The sequence below is a fragment of the Trichogramma pretiosum genome, unplaced genomic scaffold (genome assembly GCF_000599845.2).
Source record: "Trichogramma pretiosum strain Unisexual culture from Peru unplaced genomic scaffold, Tpre_2.0 scaffold8, whole genome shotgun sequence".
NCBI lineage: Eukaryota > Metazoa > Arthropoda > Insecta > Hymenoptera > Trichogrammatidae > Trichogramma > Trichogramma pretiosum.
Genome location: NW_019641699.1, coordinates 211,216 through 227,980, shown reverse-complemented (window position 1 = coordinate 227,980; position 16,765 = coordinate 211,216). Strand labels below are relative to the sequence as shown.

Below are 16,765 nucleotides of genomic sequence, written 5' to 3'. Positions count from 1 at the left end.
ACAAAGTAGTTTTTTACATATTTCTTACAATGAACAAACAAAATGTTTAAATTATATTGATTCTTATAGTGCTCTCAATGAGCTGATTAGTATAAACATTGTTACCAGAAAATAAGTTTTACATTTTACATCACAGCGCTTACATTTGGCACTTTAAAATACATCATTAATTGTTAATTAACGACTAGGTATTTCTGGAGCTCACTCATACATATTGTATAAATAATAACATCTTATTTTTAAATTTATATCACATTCAGGCACTTAATTTGTAACTATGCTACATATCGCTTTTAAGTACTTGATTAGTGAACATACTATAAGTCATAAGACTCAAAACTTAAATTATAATTGTTAAGTAAATTACATGACTCCTTTTCCAATATTGTTCAGTTATTTTTAAACTGTAATATTTTGTACATCAGAGATTATTTTTATTTTTATTTTTAAACAATTACTCTTTGTACTTATATTTTAATTATTTGATTAAATGTGATTATTTTATCACATGTGCTTATTTAAGCAGAGTTGACTCATTCAAATGTATTTTAACAAATGATATTTTTCTGTGATGGAATTACATCACTACATCTAGCTCACAGCTTGATTTTTTAGTTTAACTTAGTTTTTATGATTTTTGATTTTTATACCAATAATATATGACAACAATATAAGTTATTCAGAATATAAACATTACATTACTTATTAAACAGGTGACAGAGTATCTAGCGCAGTTTAGCTAGATCTTAAAGTAAAAGAAAAGGGACAAAGATTAAAGTATATAAATTGTACTTTTGATTAATCAATTATTACACACGTCGGGCAGATGCATGTGGAATCCATGCCACCAGTTTCTCGCTACAATCTTGTTATTCTTTTTCGCATTATATAACCATAGTGGAATTTTATCCAAATAAAAGTCTTTGATTATTACATGCACTCCGGCAGCTACCGCAGGCATAACCTTTTCAATCCCAGTACATACATGATGTCGATCAGTCACTATAATGAGTTTTTTTAACGATGAGAGAGGCAACCTTTTTAAAATTTCAACAATATCTATTGACCAACTGATGGTTATTCTTTTTAGTTTTTCTAAATGCTTAAACGAAACTAGGCCATTAATTTTAATATTGGTTAAGATTAACTCTCTCACGTTCGGAATACAATTTATTAGTATATGCAAATTATTATTGAAAAACAGTGCATTCGTCAGATCCACATACATAATGTCTGGACAAAAACTAAAAGACAACATAAGGTCCGGTGATGATTCTAAATAAAATTGTGGTTTGGCGAAAGTAAAAGTTATGTAACGCAACGAATTCAAACCCGAAAACAAACTGGCGACAAGTCTCGATAAACTTAAATCAAAATCCATCGCCATACACTCATGAATGGTAATTATCTCACAGTATTGGTTAATCGATATTGCCGCAGCGAAGAAATGGAAATTTAATTGGTGGCACTCGTACAATCTTACCACCCGAGCCTTAGTATGCTCAAAAAATTTACCTCGAATAAAGTAATTGTTTTTGATCACACACAGTTATGAAATCTCCTAAAGAACAGGAAATTAGCTTAAAATTATTACTTATGAATTCTAAAATTTGTTTATTGAGCTGACACGCCGTCAGGTCAATCGCACCTACTCCACCCGCGTTCGCTCGACTGCATCCGACGTGACTGCCGGCCATGGCCGACAGTGCGGTACTAACTAAGTTGTTATCAAAAACGAAACCTTTATCATTTAGGATTAAAGAACGTGGCTTATATTTTTTAAAATGGATTTTAATGAATTCATGGAGGTTATCATATTCGAAAAACGGCCATGAAAAGTCAAATGAATGATAGTACAAGAAATGCAGAGCAGAAGGGTGTCTATCAAACGCGAGGGTTAGATTTAGGGCAGTATCCGAGTCCAAATACTCGTAAACCTCTCTCAAGACTGGAAAAGCGCGAATTAGAAAATGCTCGCAAGCTTCAATGGATGTAGATTCAGGTGACGTCATAAGCGGCTGAGATTCACAAATTAACGAAGTGTCAGGCCTAATTATCGCGAAACAATCCTGCTTTTTATTTTTATCGTTACTAAAGAAACCTGATTCAATTTTATGCAATAAGGAGAAAGCTTGAAGTCTAAGTGAAGTTTTTAAATCGACACACGTGATTTTGCAGGACGACTTGCTACCGTGTACCTTAGGTCTTGTCAGAGTGTAGCCTGAGTCACAAATAGGCTCCAGCAGCTTCTCCAAATCTGGCTTCTTAAGTCTTTTTTGAATGTTAAACATAAAGAGCTTAAGAACTGGCTTGTTATTAATTGTAAGTATAGGTAATCTCGGAAGAGGTTCGTAATGGCGTGATCTGCCACGAAAATTAACGTTAAACGGCAGTTTTTTATTACGACGAAAATCGCGCCGATAAAAATGTTTTTCTACCTGACCAAGTTCAAGTTCCAGGCCCTGGTAAACAACGTCATCTTCTGCCTGCGCCTCGGCGACGTACGCATCCCTGCGCAGCTCGTCAAAAGCCTCTCCAAGCTTCCTAAAAACCAAACACAAAAAGAAAAATTGATAATTTTATCTACGCTTTTTAGATTCAGATAACACTACATCAGTTGAACTTTTTCTTTTAACAGGTTGTTTCGACTTCCGTAAATTTATCTGATAAGTATGATCCACCGGCAAGGATGCCGAAGCAAACAACCCTCCTTCAAGTTCTCGCGCCGGACCTGAACCTGACTGAGTAAGCGAAAGGCCTACATCTAATTCGTCTTGTAGCCCCGCAGCGTGTAAGGGTGGCTGAGAGAGAGGAACATAGTTATTTCGTACATCGCGACTCGTACTAGGAACTGCTAAATCTGGCAAGCTTTTACCACTATTTAATGGATTTTTTAATATTTTTGATTTATCGAAGCGATCATCTGTCATAATTTCGTCTTGGCTAATAGTACTCTCACTATCAGGGAGACTTTCATTTAAAAGTCCCTCTACAGAACCGTCGGGTCTGTTCTGATCGCCAATGATATTATTTCCATTGTCGGGCTGATTTAGTGGCGCAATATCATTATTATTAGGTACTTCCACGGGAACTCCACGCGCAGCGTAATTCTGATTCTCTCCACCAATATGTCGATTAACATTGATACTCTCACGAGCTATCAGATCAGGGTCAAGCATCTCCGAGAGTAGAAAAGCCGGTTTTAAGTGCTCTACAGAAACTCGAGTAATTCTATTTTCAACTTCTATTTCAAAATGTTTCTTAGACTCATCCCTCGACACGACCCTATGAGGACCCGTATACGGAGGTACAAGCGATCTTTTGCCCACCTTGACCAGCTTAAAAACGTGCGAGCACGTGTCTAGATCTGCAAAATAAAAAGGCTTATTTGCCGATTTATGGTTAACCGGTAAAGGTTTAAGGTCCAACATGTGTCTAAGAAACGTTGTCCTAAAGGCTCTAATGTCCATATCGTCATCGTTATAATCGCAAAAGAGACCCGGCACACGCAAAGTTTTGCCATAAACCATTTCGGCCGGACTCGTATCAGTATCTAAGATAGTGCGCGTTCTCAAACCCAACATTACCATAGGAAGAGCTTGAAGCCAATTCTCCGTATCAGACTTGCACATAAGTGCTGATTTTAAGTCACGATGCCAGCGCTCGACCATGCCGTTGCTGGCTGGGTGATATGGAGTTGTACGCTTTCTTTCGATACCCATCGCTTGTAAAAACAACGCAAAAAGATCCGATTCAAATTGACCACCCTGATCCGACGTTATAACCGACGGAGGTCCAAACCGCGCAATCCAACGTCTAAAAAACTCGAAAGCTATGGTTTCTTTCTTTGTATCTTTCAACGGCACAGCCTCGGGCCACCGCGTAAATCTATCGATCATCGTGAAAATGTGAGTGTAGCCATCTACCTCAGGCAAAGGACCAACGATATCAATGTGAACATGTTGAAAACGAGCGTCTGGTGCTTCAAAATGAGCCGGCGCTGGTTTATTGTGACGAGTTATCTTAGATTTTTGACACGCGATACACGCCTTACAAAAACAGGGCTATATCTTGCGACATATCAGGCCATACATAGAACTTTCTAATTACTCTATCTGTAATTCTCGAGCTAGTGTGCGAGAGACCGTGGAACGACTCGAAAATTTCATATCTTAAACCCGATGGAACATACGGTCTAATATGATCAGAATTGACCTCGGCGTAAAAACTCGCGTTCGTGGGTCCCCAGCAAATTTTTGAAAGTTTTAAAGGATTTTCCGGATCCTTTAAGATGCCTCTCAATTCATCATCATCATTCGACTGAGCAAATGCAAGAACATCGGCAGAGATCTTAGTAGGCATTCGAATCGCGTCGATATGATTAACAAACTTCGAAACCTCCTCGACTTTAGCAACATCATCAGACGTGGTGACGCCTATGCGAGACAGAGCGTCAGCAACAGTATTTTCAGTGCCCGGTAAGAACTCAAATGTAATATCAAATTGTGAGAGGTAATCAACTTGGCGTTTACGCCTAGCTGGGGCTTTATCATGAGACTGTTGCATAACAAAAGTAATTGGCTTGTGATCAGTTGCAACAACGAACGATCTACAATCCAAGTAATAATCGAAAAATTTAATAGCTTCAACAATTGCTGTTAGCTCCCTATCATAAGTTGAATAATTCAACTGAGCCGCGTCAAATTTTCGCGAAAAGAAAGAGAGAGGTCGCCATACTCCACCGTCAAACTGTTCAAGTACTGCACCCATAGCTGCATCTGAAGCATCAGAGCAAACTCTCAGCGGTGCTTCGTCATTCGGAAAAGCCAAATAAGCAGCTTCGACCAAAGAAAGATTAAGTTTATTAAAAGCCTGGCGAGCGTGCTTATTCCACTGTCTTATCTCTCTTCTTTTGAGTAGTAATCAATTTGTTCAATTCGATCTGATTTGCCGCGCTGTCGGGAATACAGTGGTGGTAGAAATTCACCATTCCCAGGAACCGTCGAAGCTGCTCAACAGTTTCTGGGATGGGAAATTCCATTAGCTTATCAACCTTACTGGGCAAGGGCTTGTAACCGTTTCTATCAATCAAAAAGCCAAGAAATTCCACCTGATCCTCCTCAAAATTACACTTCGAAAGATTGAGTTGTAACGCTGCGTCACGTAAACGCTCAAAAACTATCTCTACATGTTTTCTATGAGACTCTACGTCGGGGGAAGCGATAAGAATATCGTCGATATACACAAAGACATTAGGCAAATCACCCAATACAGCATCAGCGTATCTTTGAAAAGACTGAGCTGCATTTCGCATACCGAAAGACATATAGTTAAAATGAAAAAGCCCGAAAGGGGTAATAAGAGCCGTTTTCTGTTTATCTTCAGCTCTGACCGGAATTTGCATAAAAGCTTTCTCTAAATCTAACGTGGTAAAAACCGTAGCGCCATGTAATACTGTAGCAAAATCATGTATGCGTCTTACAGGATAGCGATCCGGCACCGTAATACTATTGAGCTTCCTATAGTCACCACAAACCCTCCAAGAGTTATCTTTTTTCGCTACCTTGTGTATTGGGCTTCTCCATTGGCTATCGGACCGCTCGACAATGCCTTTCTCAACTAAATCATCAAAATAAGCTCGAGCAGCTTTTAGCTTTTCAGGTGAGAGCTTACGCGCCTTCTCGGCAACCGGATGACCATTAGTAACTATCATGTGACAAACAGAACTCTCTAATATTGGTTTACGCAACTTCGCGTCAATGATCATAGGAAACTTTGATAAAAGATCGAAATATTTGTGTTGAGGGGACAGAAGAGAAAGAGTAATTCCCGCAGTAACTATACTTGAACCAACAGCAAAAGTTCTACCATTTGAATGCATAACTCTCTTATTAAAAAGATCAATAATTAATTTATGACTATAAATAAAATCAGCGCCTATAATAGCATAAGGGACATGTGTAGCAACAAATTGACACTTAAAAGTTGGCTCCTCACCGAATTGCATTTCTAAATTGTGTGAACCGTACGTATCAATCGGTGTCCGACGTATCAAACGAGTCCGCGTTGAACAACTTGAAACTCGAAAGCTCAGCTGTAGGAACAGCCTCTTTAGGCATTACCGATACCTCAGCGCCCGTATCAATGAGCATATGCAGTTGGCTAAGCTTATCATAAATAAATAATCTCTTGGTTCTGTTTCTACAATCCGCTCCATGGACTAAGGGGCCCGGGACAACTGGAGCAACAGTTGACCCGGGGAAAACTAGTTTTTTGGATGGTGTTCGTCCCATTTACAAGGAGGAGGGCATTTCTTAGCTTTCTCTGCATAAGTTTCATGATAGTAACAATATTCACTCTTATTAGCTTCATGAGGTTCTGGGTTATTTTTCTCTTTACTCAAAATCGCAACTTATTTCAGCAACTGCTTTACTCAAACTTTCAATGTCATCTGACTTATGCGTAAATTTTTTCTTAGGTGTACGAGGTGGAACAGGTTTCTTAGTGTCAATCTTATTAATGAAGTTAACTTGTCTTAAACTATTATTCAAATGATGATAAATCTCATCCGCGCGAGCTACATTATAATTCTCATTATCAATCGTCACCACCGAATCCAGATGTACAGCAATCTCGGCCGGCAGCTTCATGCTCCACAAACGTAAAATAGCGTTTCTATCAAAAAGAGTACCTCCTGTACTAGCCAAATAATCCAAAAATTCCGAAGGCTTCTTATCTAGCGCGCTAGACAAACCGTCGCAAAAACGATTGAATTTAGCTTTACTGTGCTCTACGTATTTTCTCAAAAGTAGCGCTTTAAGAGCTTGGTATTTATTCATTTGTGGTAAGTTACGCGCCGAGTCCGCAAGCTCAGCTATGACGTCGCTACCTAATGATGTAATTGTATAAAGATAACGCTCATGATCAGCAAAGATGTTATTCTGATTGAACTTTTGTTCCAAGCAATCCAGCCACAACTCTGGGTTGTTTCTCCAGAAATTTGGGAAAGTAAAAGTTTTGCCCTGCATAGGACCCAAAAACAACCCTTGTTGAGCTGAGTTACTGTGTTAATGAATTATCGGCTGCGAAAACGACGGTATACTACCATGAGCCTGTGGAAAATAACTTCCACCACACGAATTAACATTGTTTCTTACCGAACTGTTATTATTAACTTGATTGTTCAGAACTTGAGGATTACCAGCAGAAAATGAACCTAACACACCGTGAGACTGATTAAAATTATCCGATCCGGAAAGACCGACACCCCGAGACGGCATAAGAACCTGTGATCGATCTAAATTATTCAAAATGTCATACGGACTAGACTCTGACCGAACCGGCGCCGCCCGAGCACCAGAGAGGCAACAATCCAAGCTACATGCCGTCGAAAGTCTCGTATCCGCGACACGCGTCGATCCACCAAAACGTATACCCGAATTGCCTGATATAAGCGACCGTGCTTGATCTTGATAATAATTCGAGCTAGACATGCGCCCACCACCAGTCGCACGCGAAACCGATGACGAAAAACCAGCCGCCCCGGAAATCTCGGTACAAACTGGAAAACAGGCCGACGAACAACTCGCGCTAGACCGCGGAACCGCTGAAGCAACACCAGGGCCAACCCGAGAATCATCGCTAACGAGCTCTCTGAAAGCACGACTNAAATATTGAACAGGTGAAACGAATGAAAAGTGAAAAATATGGTACGTCCTGACAAAAAAGCGAAGCAAGGGCGTATCGCAAGGATGCACCTTAGCGATAATGAAATGATTAAATGAAGATGAAAAAATGTAATGATTAAATGAAATGAAAAAGCCTGATCGTTGAATAATTCAAAATCAACAACAAAAGTCAAACGCTACAGCTTAGTACCGAAAGTAAATAATCTTCAGCAAGAGATTACTTTAAGGCCAAAAATAAAGACTCGTGCGAGAGTCAAGTTCGATAACCGCGCGAAATTTCCAGAACTCTGGTAAGAATTCAGAAAATAAACAATTACTTAACCAAGGGCAAGAACATCAGCAAGTGTTCAAGGTGTTCTATGTGTAAACGCGCCAAACGTGACTCGTACCGGAAATCACAAAATTAAATGAAAAAGGCGCCTTCTGGCACGGTCGAAAATTCCAGAAAATTCGAGAAATTTGATGCACAAATTTCAAGAATTTAAAGAAATTCCCGCTAAATTGAAGAAAATATTACAGCGTGAAAACCATTCAACTACGCGGCAGGGAAAAAATGCAACAGCTAAATTAATTTAAAAAAATTTTTGAGTCTTAACCGTCCAAACAGCAGACAGCAACATCATCCGCAGGACGCGGTGCTCGCAAAGGCAATGTACAGGGAGAAAAATATTTGCAAACCACTAGCCGATGTAAAGAAACTAACGAGATCGATTAACGCCAGCAGCAAGGATGACGACAGTGCGGCAGCATTATAAAGGCATCACAGGCCTTGACGAGAATCGTCTCAAAAAATTTACATTCTGCAAAAAATACATCGGCAGGCAGAAAGCGTACTATTTATTTGATTTCAAAAAATTATATTTTAAAAGAATAAATTCGCGTACGCGCGGTCGGATGCAGTCGAGCGAAACGAGTAAAAGAAAATCTTACTTTCTAGCTAAACTGCGCCACTCGTGATACGTTAGATCGTCGACCTCGCAACGAAGAAGTATGTCGTCGTTGTTCATCCCTGATGTTCGATGAAAAATCGCAAATCACCGCTGCCGCCGCCGAAGCCGATGTCCGATGCAAACCGCAAATCACCGCTGCTTGCCGCTGCCCAAGCCGATGTCGTCGTACCGCTTGCTCATCCACGAGAACACACTCAGATGAGTCGGCGTGGCTCTTGAAGCCTGTCCAAGGCGGACCGTTATTTTTCCAAATTCAAAAGAATTTGATTATTTTGTTCACTAAGGAACTTAACTAACAAGCTTAGCTTGTTATAAAAATTCTCAAAAATTTTTGAAATTCAATGAAAAAATTAGCAGCCTTGAGTTAAATCGACTCAAAAATGGCTGAAAAAGCACTGCCCAATGCCAAAGTTCGAGAGAGAAAAATCGCAAAGTTGCGAAAGCGAGAGCCGGAAATTGCTACTCAGCTATTGAAATTGATATACACACGTGCGGGCTGCGAACTCGAACGAGTTCAAACGCGCCAACGGCAGACGTCGACAATCTGCGTTGTGCGAAAAAATGGCCGCCGCACACACGTGTTTAGCCGGCAAGTCGTGTTCACACACGCAACGGCAAGGATTTTCGGCCGCGCGTAATGGCCGCGAACTCGACACTCGCGAAATTTGGCACTCGCGAACTTAATGAAACTGATGCTAATTCGCTGTTAACTCTAGCGAACTGCTGAGTTAAAGTGATGAGATATGCGAGCAGCAAAATCACTCTAGAACTTTATTTTAATGTAAAATTTATGTCACTCGAAAACTTTATTTAATGTGAAAAAATTTATCACTCTCTTGCTCGAAAAAACTCACGACCCGGTAAGAAAATTCTCGACTTTTACGAGGTCACCACTATCGCGTTTATTAAGATAAGTGTCTGGGTAGACTTGGACCAGGGAGGCGAAGACACCCTGTGGTAGGTTGATCAGAAGGAGTTCACGGGTTAAGTGAGATAGAGTGAGGTAATTAGATTGCATATATTTATTGTGTCGGCACGAAGGCCAGAGTGACTGCTGTGTGTGCTGCTCGCCGGGCAGGTTAAGACTGGCAACTTCTCTACACGCAGCTGCTGACTGATCCGCGACCATACAGCAGCGCTCCCGCATCGCAGCGGCCAAGCGGCAACTACTTCTACTGTGCACGCCACAATTCTGAACCTTGCTTGTGGAGTCAATATGAAGCTGTGTTGGCACAAAGTACACGCACAAACAACATCTCCGAAGGCTGGCACAATAGGCTTCAAGTCGTAATGGGAAAGGATCACCCTAGTTTATACGCTTTCCTCGCCGAACTATAGAAAGAGCAAGCCGATACAGAAATAATGTTGAGGCAATTGCACGTAGGGCAAAGAATAAGAAAAGGTCAGGATCCAAAACGAATAAAAAGGGAAGTGCGTATACTTTCCATTGTCAGCAAGTACTATGAATACTTACAGAACGATGACATTATGACGTACTTAAAATAGATCGGCCACAATATTTATTTATAAGTTTTTTATAAATACTTTATAAAAATATGTATTATAAAAAAAAGGTTTTATAAAATTATGAATTATAAAAAAAGGTTTTTATAAAAATATATTTTATAAAAAAAAGGCTTTATAAAAAAATGACTTCATAAAAAAAATTTTATGAAAAATGTACCCCAATCGACTGTAAATACCCATGAGGCATATGCCGTGCTGCGATGTATCGTGATAAATAATTAATATGTGTAACATATTGCATCAATCAAGTTTCAACAAACATAGAAATTATCCATGTTTTTTGCAGGATTCTGAAGTAAGTTTTTAACCAATTTTTATGGCTGCCCTCTTAAAGTCTTGGTAATGGTATTCTCTTCCACTTAAGTGTAACAGAAAATTTTACTGAGACATTTTTCAAAATTCTGTTACCCTGTGAGTTTCCGTGAGTTTTTGATACTCCTTTTCTGTTGTCGTCTTGTGAGTGTAGTTCTCGCTTCAGGCGCCATCATGCGTTCCAGTGGAGCCTTGGCTCCCGCATCGGGCGCCCTCTTGTGAGTGTGGTTCTCGCTTCTGACTTCATCATGGAAATGTTGTGCTCCATCTATTGCCAGCCTTGTGAGTCCTCACTTTGGGCTCCTACTTATGGTTATCCTTTTCGCTTCCAGCTCGCACAGTGATCGGGGTGTTTTACCGCTTCGGAGGCTGATGATGTAGCTCGGGTCTCCTTTTTGATTGGTACCCGCTCCACCTCGGGCACGGGTTCGACCACACCAGGGGAAAAAACGAACTTCCAAAAGTGCGCCCGGTGGGGATCTACGCCCTTGAGCTTCCATCAATCCCTCAGCGGCGTCGTTCAATACAATCCACGAAGACCTGTTGCAAGTGCCTCAAAGTGTGTCTTAGGGTATCCGCCGTTAGGCATTGCTTCGGTGAGGCCGGGGTTAGTTGAGCATTTCTGCTACTTCTGTTAGTCGTTGTTTTTCCATACATCCCCCATCCGTCGCATAGTGATATGCGATGATTAGGGGTTCAGGGACTCATCTTCTTTCTGCTTGGTGAACCTCCAATCCTGCACGATGCCATCGTTGATTGTCGTATCCCCTTCTTCAGAGCTGTCTACTGCGTGGTCACACATTGCTGGCATCTCCTCCTGAGTTGGACATCTTCTTTAGAACTCGCTGTCTAGTGCTATCTTGTGAGTGTGGTTCTCGCTTCTGCCGCCGATGGCAAGTGCCCAATTTGCTCTGTCGGCTACATCTTGTGAGTGTAATTCTCGCTTCCGGCGCTACGCTGTGAGTCTCCGTGAGTTTTTGATACTCCTCTTTTTCTGTTGTCGTCTTGTGAGTGTGGTTCTCGCTTCTGACTTCATCATGGGAGTGCTGTGCTTCATCTATTGCCAGCCTCGTGAGTCCTCGCCTCGGGCTCCTACTTATGGTTACCCTATCGCTTCCAGCTCGCACAGTGATCGAGGTTTTTTACCGCTTCGGAGGCTGATGACATAGCTTGGGTCTTCTTTTTTGAGTGGTACCCGCTCCACCTCGGGCATGGGCTTGAGCACACCAGGCGAAAAAACGAACCTCGCAAATTCGCAAAGTGGGGATCGAACCCACGCCCTACGGCACACCTTGTATCAGCAGGCAAGAACTATACCCACTGAGCCAAGGAGTCATTTGGTCATTTCCCTACATCCCCCATCCACCACACGCCAAAGCGCGGTGATCAGGGGTTCAGAAACCGTGTCAACTCGTTGGTGATCCCCCGCTCGCCCCGCGGAGCCCTCATCCAGCGTCATTCCCGCCTTCCGGAGCCGTCTTTGTCGGTGCTCTCCCTTGTGCTGATGTTTCTTCTTCGGTACGTTCGTCTGAACTCGCCGGAAGCTAAACTAGTAACCGTCCTTGTGATAGAGGTCCGGGTCTCACCCACGACACCGTCCCGCTTTTCCGCCTCTTGCGAGCACCTCTCGCTTTTTCTGGCTTCCTCCATGATGAGTGGAAACTCCGTCGGTCAGCGCCAGCACTAGAAGTTCTGATATCGGGCTCCATCTCTTAGGATACGATGTTGGTGCCGAAGGGTCGGTGCTCTTCCTTGTGTTGGCGCTCTTCCTCTTGAATGATGCAATCCATTGGCCAACATCAGCACTAGGAGTTCTGGCTTTCGGGCTCCATCTTGCGGGAATTCTTCTCAGCTTGGGCCGCAGGATGATTGGAGGATATTTCACCCTCCAGGAGGCTGCCTACAGCCGTGGACCTACAGTTTATAGTGGAATCCGAACCACTTCGGGCTCGGGCTCGACCTCACCGAGCGAAAAATCACGAATGAAATTTCCCTCAGTGGGGATCGAAGCCGCTCCCTCAGCACAGCGTTGGTCTAGCAGATAGATGGCCCAACGCCTTTTACCCACTTGACCAACGAAGGCTGTTATGTGCGTGTGTGTGTGTGTGTGTTTGTTTTTTTTTTTTTTTTTGATGTATTAATATATTTTATTTAGCAGAAAGTGAAAATAGAAGTTTACATTAGGTAAAATGTAACAATAGAAGTGAGAATGTAACATATTGATTAAGGGTAAATAGACTATGTAGATACATCCACATCAAGTTCCCTTTGTTCCATCCCCGCGGAAACCGCCTACTTTTCATAAGACGGAGGAAACGATATAACTCATAACTACACTAATATTTAAAATTTTTTATACCTAAAATTAGTAAAGGTTTAACTGAACATAATTTTTTTTTTTAATGACGACATTAATAACATTTTGAAAATAATTTTTTTATCCTTTTGTTAACCATGGGGGGTTGGCGAGCGGAGCGTGCAGGGGAGCGGAGCCCCCCAAGTACTATTAAAAAAACCATTCTCGAATTAGATCATTATCCTTAAACAAGATTTATTATAAAAATTGAAATTGCAATATCTTAGCCCAAATGCTAAGATGGCGGAAAATATCACTCATGACGCAGACATCGCTTTAAAACTTATTTTTTTCATCAAAATCAGTCCCAGTTTTTGTATTTAGTTTATCATACTTGAATTAAAATTACTTAGAGAATGCAAAAATATTTTTTTTATTTCATTTTATTTAGCAATTAAATTATTATTATATATTTTTGTACGAACTGAGCGAAAATCGGGACATGAGCGAAATTCGGGACATTGACCTTATCATATAACTTGAGAGTTATTCAATAAGAAGCGTCCAAAAGTAGATGTCCGCCCATACACGGCGTGTTTAAAAGTCAATTTTCGATGACTTTATTCTCGAAAATTAGCATGACAACAGGGTCTGAAATTTTGCAGGGAGATTGTTAAATTACTCATTAATGTTCTCCCAATGTCAAGACCCTGAATGAAAAAAAGTTTAGGTAAAGAGTCACCTTAAATTTCCGAAGTCCCTTATCCGAATTTGATGGGCATTATTTTTTTGCAGGTTTCTTAATCACATGAAAGTCCCCCAAAAAAATTTTACAAGTGTGTTCTGAAAAAAAACTTTTTTTTAGTAGCAAAATATTAAAATTTCATCAGATTTACTTATATACATGTATGGTGCATTATATTGATTGCTCGAACAGATAAAGTTATTACTTATTTTATTAAATTAAACATTCAATTTTCAATATTTATAAATAAACAAAAACTATAAAACAATAAATATAAATTAACCAATAAATTATTCATTCATATTATAATATACAGTTTTTCCAAAATATTATATTCAATATTTAAAATAAAAATATTTTCAGGAACACTTTTGGATGGATGTATGTGCATTAGTATTTCTTATATTGGCTTTTAGAACATTGGCTTTTACTGCTCTACTTTTCAAAACATTTCGGAGAAAAAGCTGAATTTTTCAGTCATCCATGATGAAGTGCATAAGAAGAATAATTACTCGATCAAAGCTTCGTACAATCAACACTTTCTACTTTGTTACTTAAATAAAAATCAGATTATCCATTAAAAAATTTTTGGTGACTGTATAAAATTCAAACGTTGAACGAGGATGAATGAGTTAAAATTGTATAAATAAAAAAATATTTTAAGTTTTTATTTTTTTACACTTTACACACATCATTCTTTTTATCCATATTTTTCCTGATTAAGATTTATATATCTTAAGTTTGGGTGACACCGAGCTGCCATTTGGTGTTGATTCTTTCTATATGAAGATATTAAAAAATACTGAGCAACAACCCCTCAATGCACTCTAATTTTATATTATAATTCATCAATAAATAATTGGATAAAAATTTACTTTGGAAACGTGATTTCCAATGAAAAATTTAAACGAAAAATAAATTTAAAATTGAAGAAATTTAAAAAAAAATCAGCTGTTTATGAACAGCTGCAAGATGTGAAACATTAAACTCCGGTATAAATTCGCCATTTTAGAAATATAGGGGCTAAATAAAAATCGCAGCAGCGCATTTTTGGAAGGTTCAGAGAAAATATGCACGATTTCTGGTGATATGGGAACCCTCCGAAGGCAAGACAAGGTAGAAAATGGACTTTGAAAAAAAATTTTAAGCCAAAAAACCACGTTTTTTTTTAATTGCAAAAGAAACGATGATAATGTTTACTTATCGCAAAAATAATACTGGATTCTGAAAGAGCATACTCAAAAACCCCTGGGTATGGATTTTCAAGAAATATTTCAACTTTATCTATAATTTTTTTACAATAGAAAATTCATGCCCAAAATTGCACTTTTGTGCGTTAATGGGTTAAGATGATACACGCTCGTAGACACGTATAAATACATGCATTAATCAATATCAGATTTTACAACGTGCATGATATTGCGTAGTCTCGCGACGTATATCCATAGACAGCACATACGTATTTTATGTATGATCGTATACGCATAAGCAAGAGAGAGAAAGATATCTCAACGCAGTCGATCCCGTGAGCTAAGCTAACTGCGGTTGCTTATGTTGTTACGTTGCCTCGTGCGTATACCTAAACACAGCCATACGCGCGTGCGAGAGCGAGAGAGAAAGAGATACGTGCGTCGAGTTTCGGCAGCGGGCAGCAGCAGAAAGCAGTTCTATGTAGTTGGCGCGGCAGCCAATCACAGCGCGTAGCGCAAACCGACGCTGTATAGGCAGTTATACTACCAAAGTTGCGCTCGCTCGGACGGACGCTCGGTTTTTATGGGTTTACCCCTGATACCAAAAGCCATTGCGTCGGGTAATTCATCATACATCTCACTCCAAGGAATCTCTTCGTCAGGGAATTCAATTTTCGCTTCGGCACGAACTAATCGATCGCAGATCACTGACTCAATCTCTTGTAACTTACTTGCATTGCACGCAATCTATCAACTACGGTTTCGAGAGGGAATAGGGGAACCTCTCGGACGAGCTTACGACGGGCTCTCCCTAACGGTGTCGTTAAGCGCGATGTCGCTTGCACCCAAGTCTCCGGAACATTCATCCTCGCGGGTACCGAGTAAGGGAAAAGAATAAACCAAGGTTTCTACGTCAGATCAAATCGGGACGGCTATTCAAATACGTCAATATCAGAATTTTAACAAGGAAACGGCGTTACCTCGGCCGTGGTACCTACTCGTCTGGTGGTATCGCTGAGTATTGAATCACCTATGGTAGGCTCGAATCTCGATTCTCGTCCAAGTGCAATAATCTGCTTTGTTTGGTATTATCTGTCTGCTTCTTTGCCACAGCTGAGTACCGACTAAGATTCGATTCCCGATAGGTGAAATTAGGAGAACCTAGCCACGGAAAGTCTTAGGGGTACTGGTCCAAATAAAATGATGCGAAAAGGTGTGCAAATGAATGAAAATGAGAATAAGCTTGCTGAATTGATCGTTACAAACCGGTACTTTCAACAACTCAACTCGATAGAGCACGCGTTCGCGATCACGAAGTCCAAGGCCCTATGAGTAATATACAAATTTCGATAATCAATCCTTAATACTACTTACAATTCGTTGTCTTGGTCGGTGTGTTTTATTCTCACTCACTTCGATACGCACGTGAACAATTCCGAAATTCAGCTCGACACTTGGTGGAAATTCTGAGAAATTTCTAGCTCAAAGTAATTTCACTTTAAATTGAGTAATTCGATTAATAAGGCCCCGTGTGCCCCACGTTGGGCGCCATTGTGACGTGCGAGGGTCTGGGCGGTAGCCTGTGCTCGCCCTGCAGTCTAATTATTTGTTACTGAGGCTCCGGTTAGCCTATCAGGTCGTCTTACCTCAAAAGGGGGTCGAGCCTTCCACCAAGTGTGCCTCGAGCGTCGGCGATTCCGTGCTGAAAAGGTTGGAAAAGGTTCGCAAAATGACCACAAGAGGGAATTACGTTAAATCAAAGTCACTAATTTATTTATTCAAGTCAAAGTTATTATTCTTCTATTAATTAGCAAAGATTCTTAAATTACTACTCAATCGCGTTTAATTACCACGACAATATCAACAATCGCCGCAAAGTGACGTCCAATGACCGTAAGGGTACTCGCGTGACGAAGTCCAAGGGGAAACCGTCGAGTCACAACGCTCTCTCGGCTCGAATTCCGATATCGTGCCGCTCACTTGCACTCGCGCGTCTCCGCGTCACTGTACGCGAAACCTAATATCACGAAAAAGTCCAAGGGGAATCACAGGCTCGT

General features: G+C 40.5%; 1 protein-coding gene across 1 annotated transcript in view; it reads left to right on the top strand.

Moving 5' to 3' along the window:
- Nucleotides 1-14,186, top strand: part of LOC106655097 (protein white) — an 85,274-nt gene extending 71,088 nt beyond the window's left edge. The window contains exon 11 of the mRNA XM_014375309.2: nucleotides 13,882-14,186. Coding sequence (XP_014230795.1) covers nucleotides 13,882-13,986 — 105 coding nt within the window. The 3' untranslated portion in view covers nucleotides 13,987-14,186. The remainder of the gene's footprint in view (nucleotides 1-13,881) is intronic.
- The last annotated feature ends 2,579 nt before the right edge of the window (nucleotides 14,187-16,765 follow it).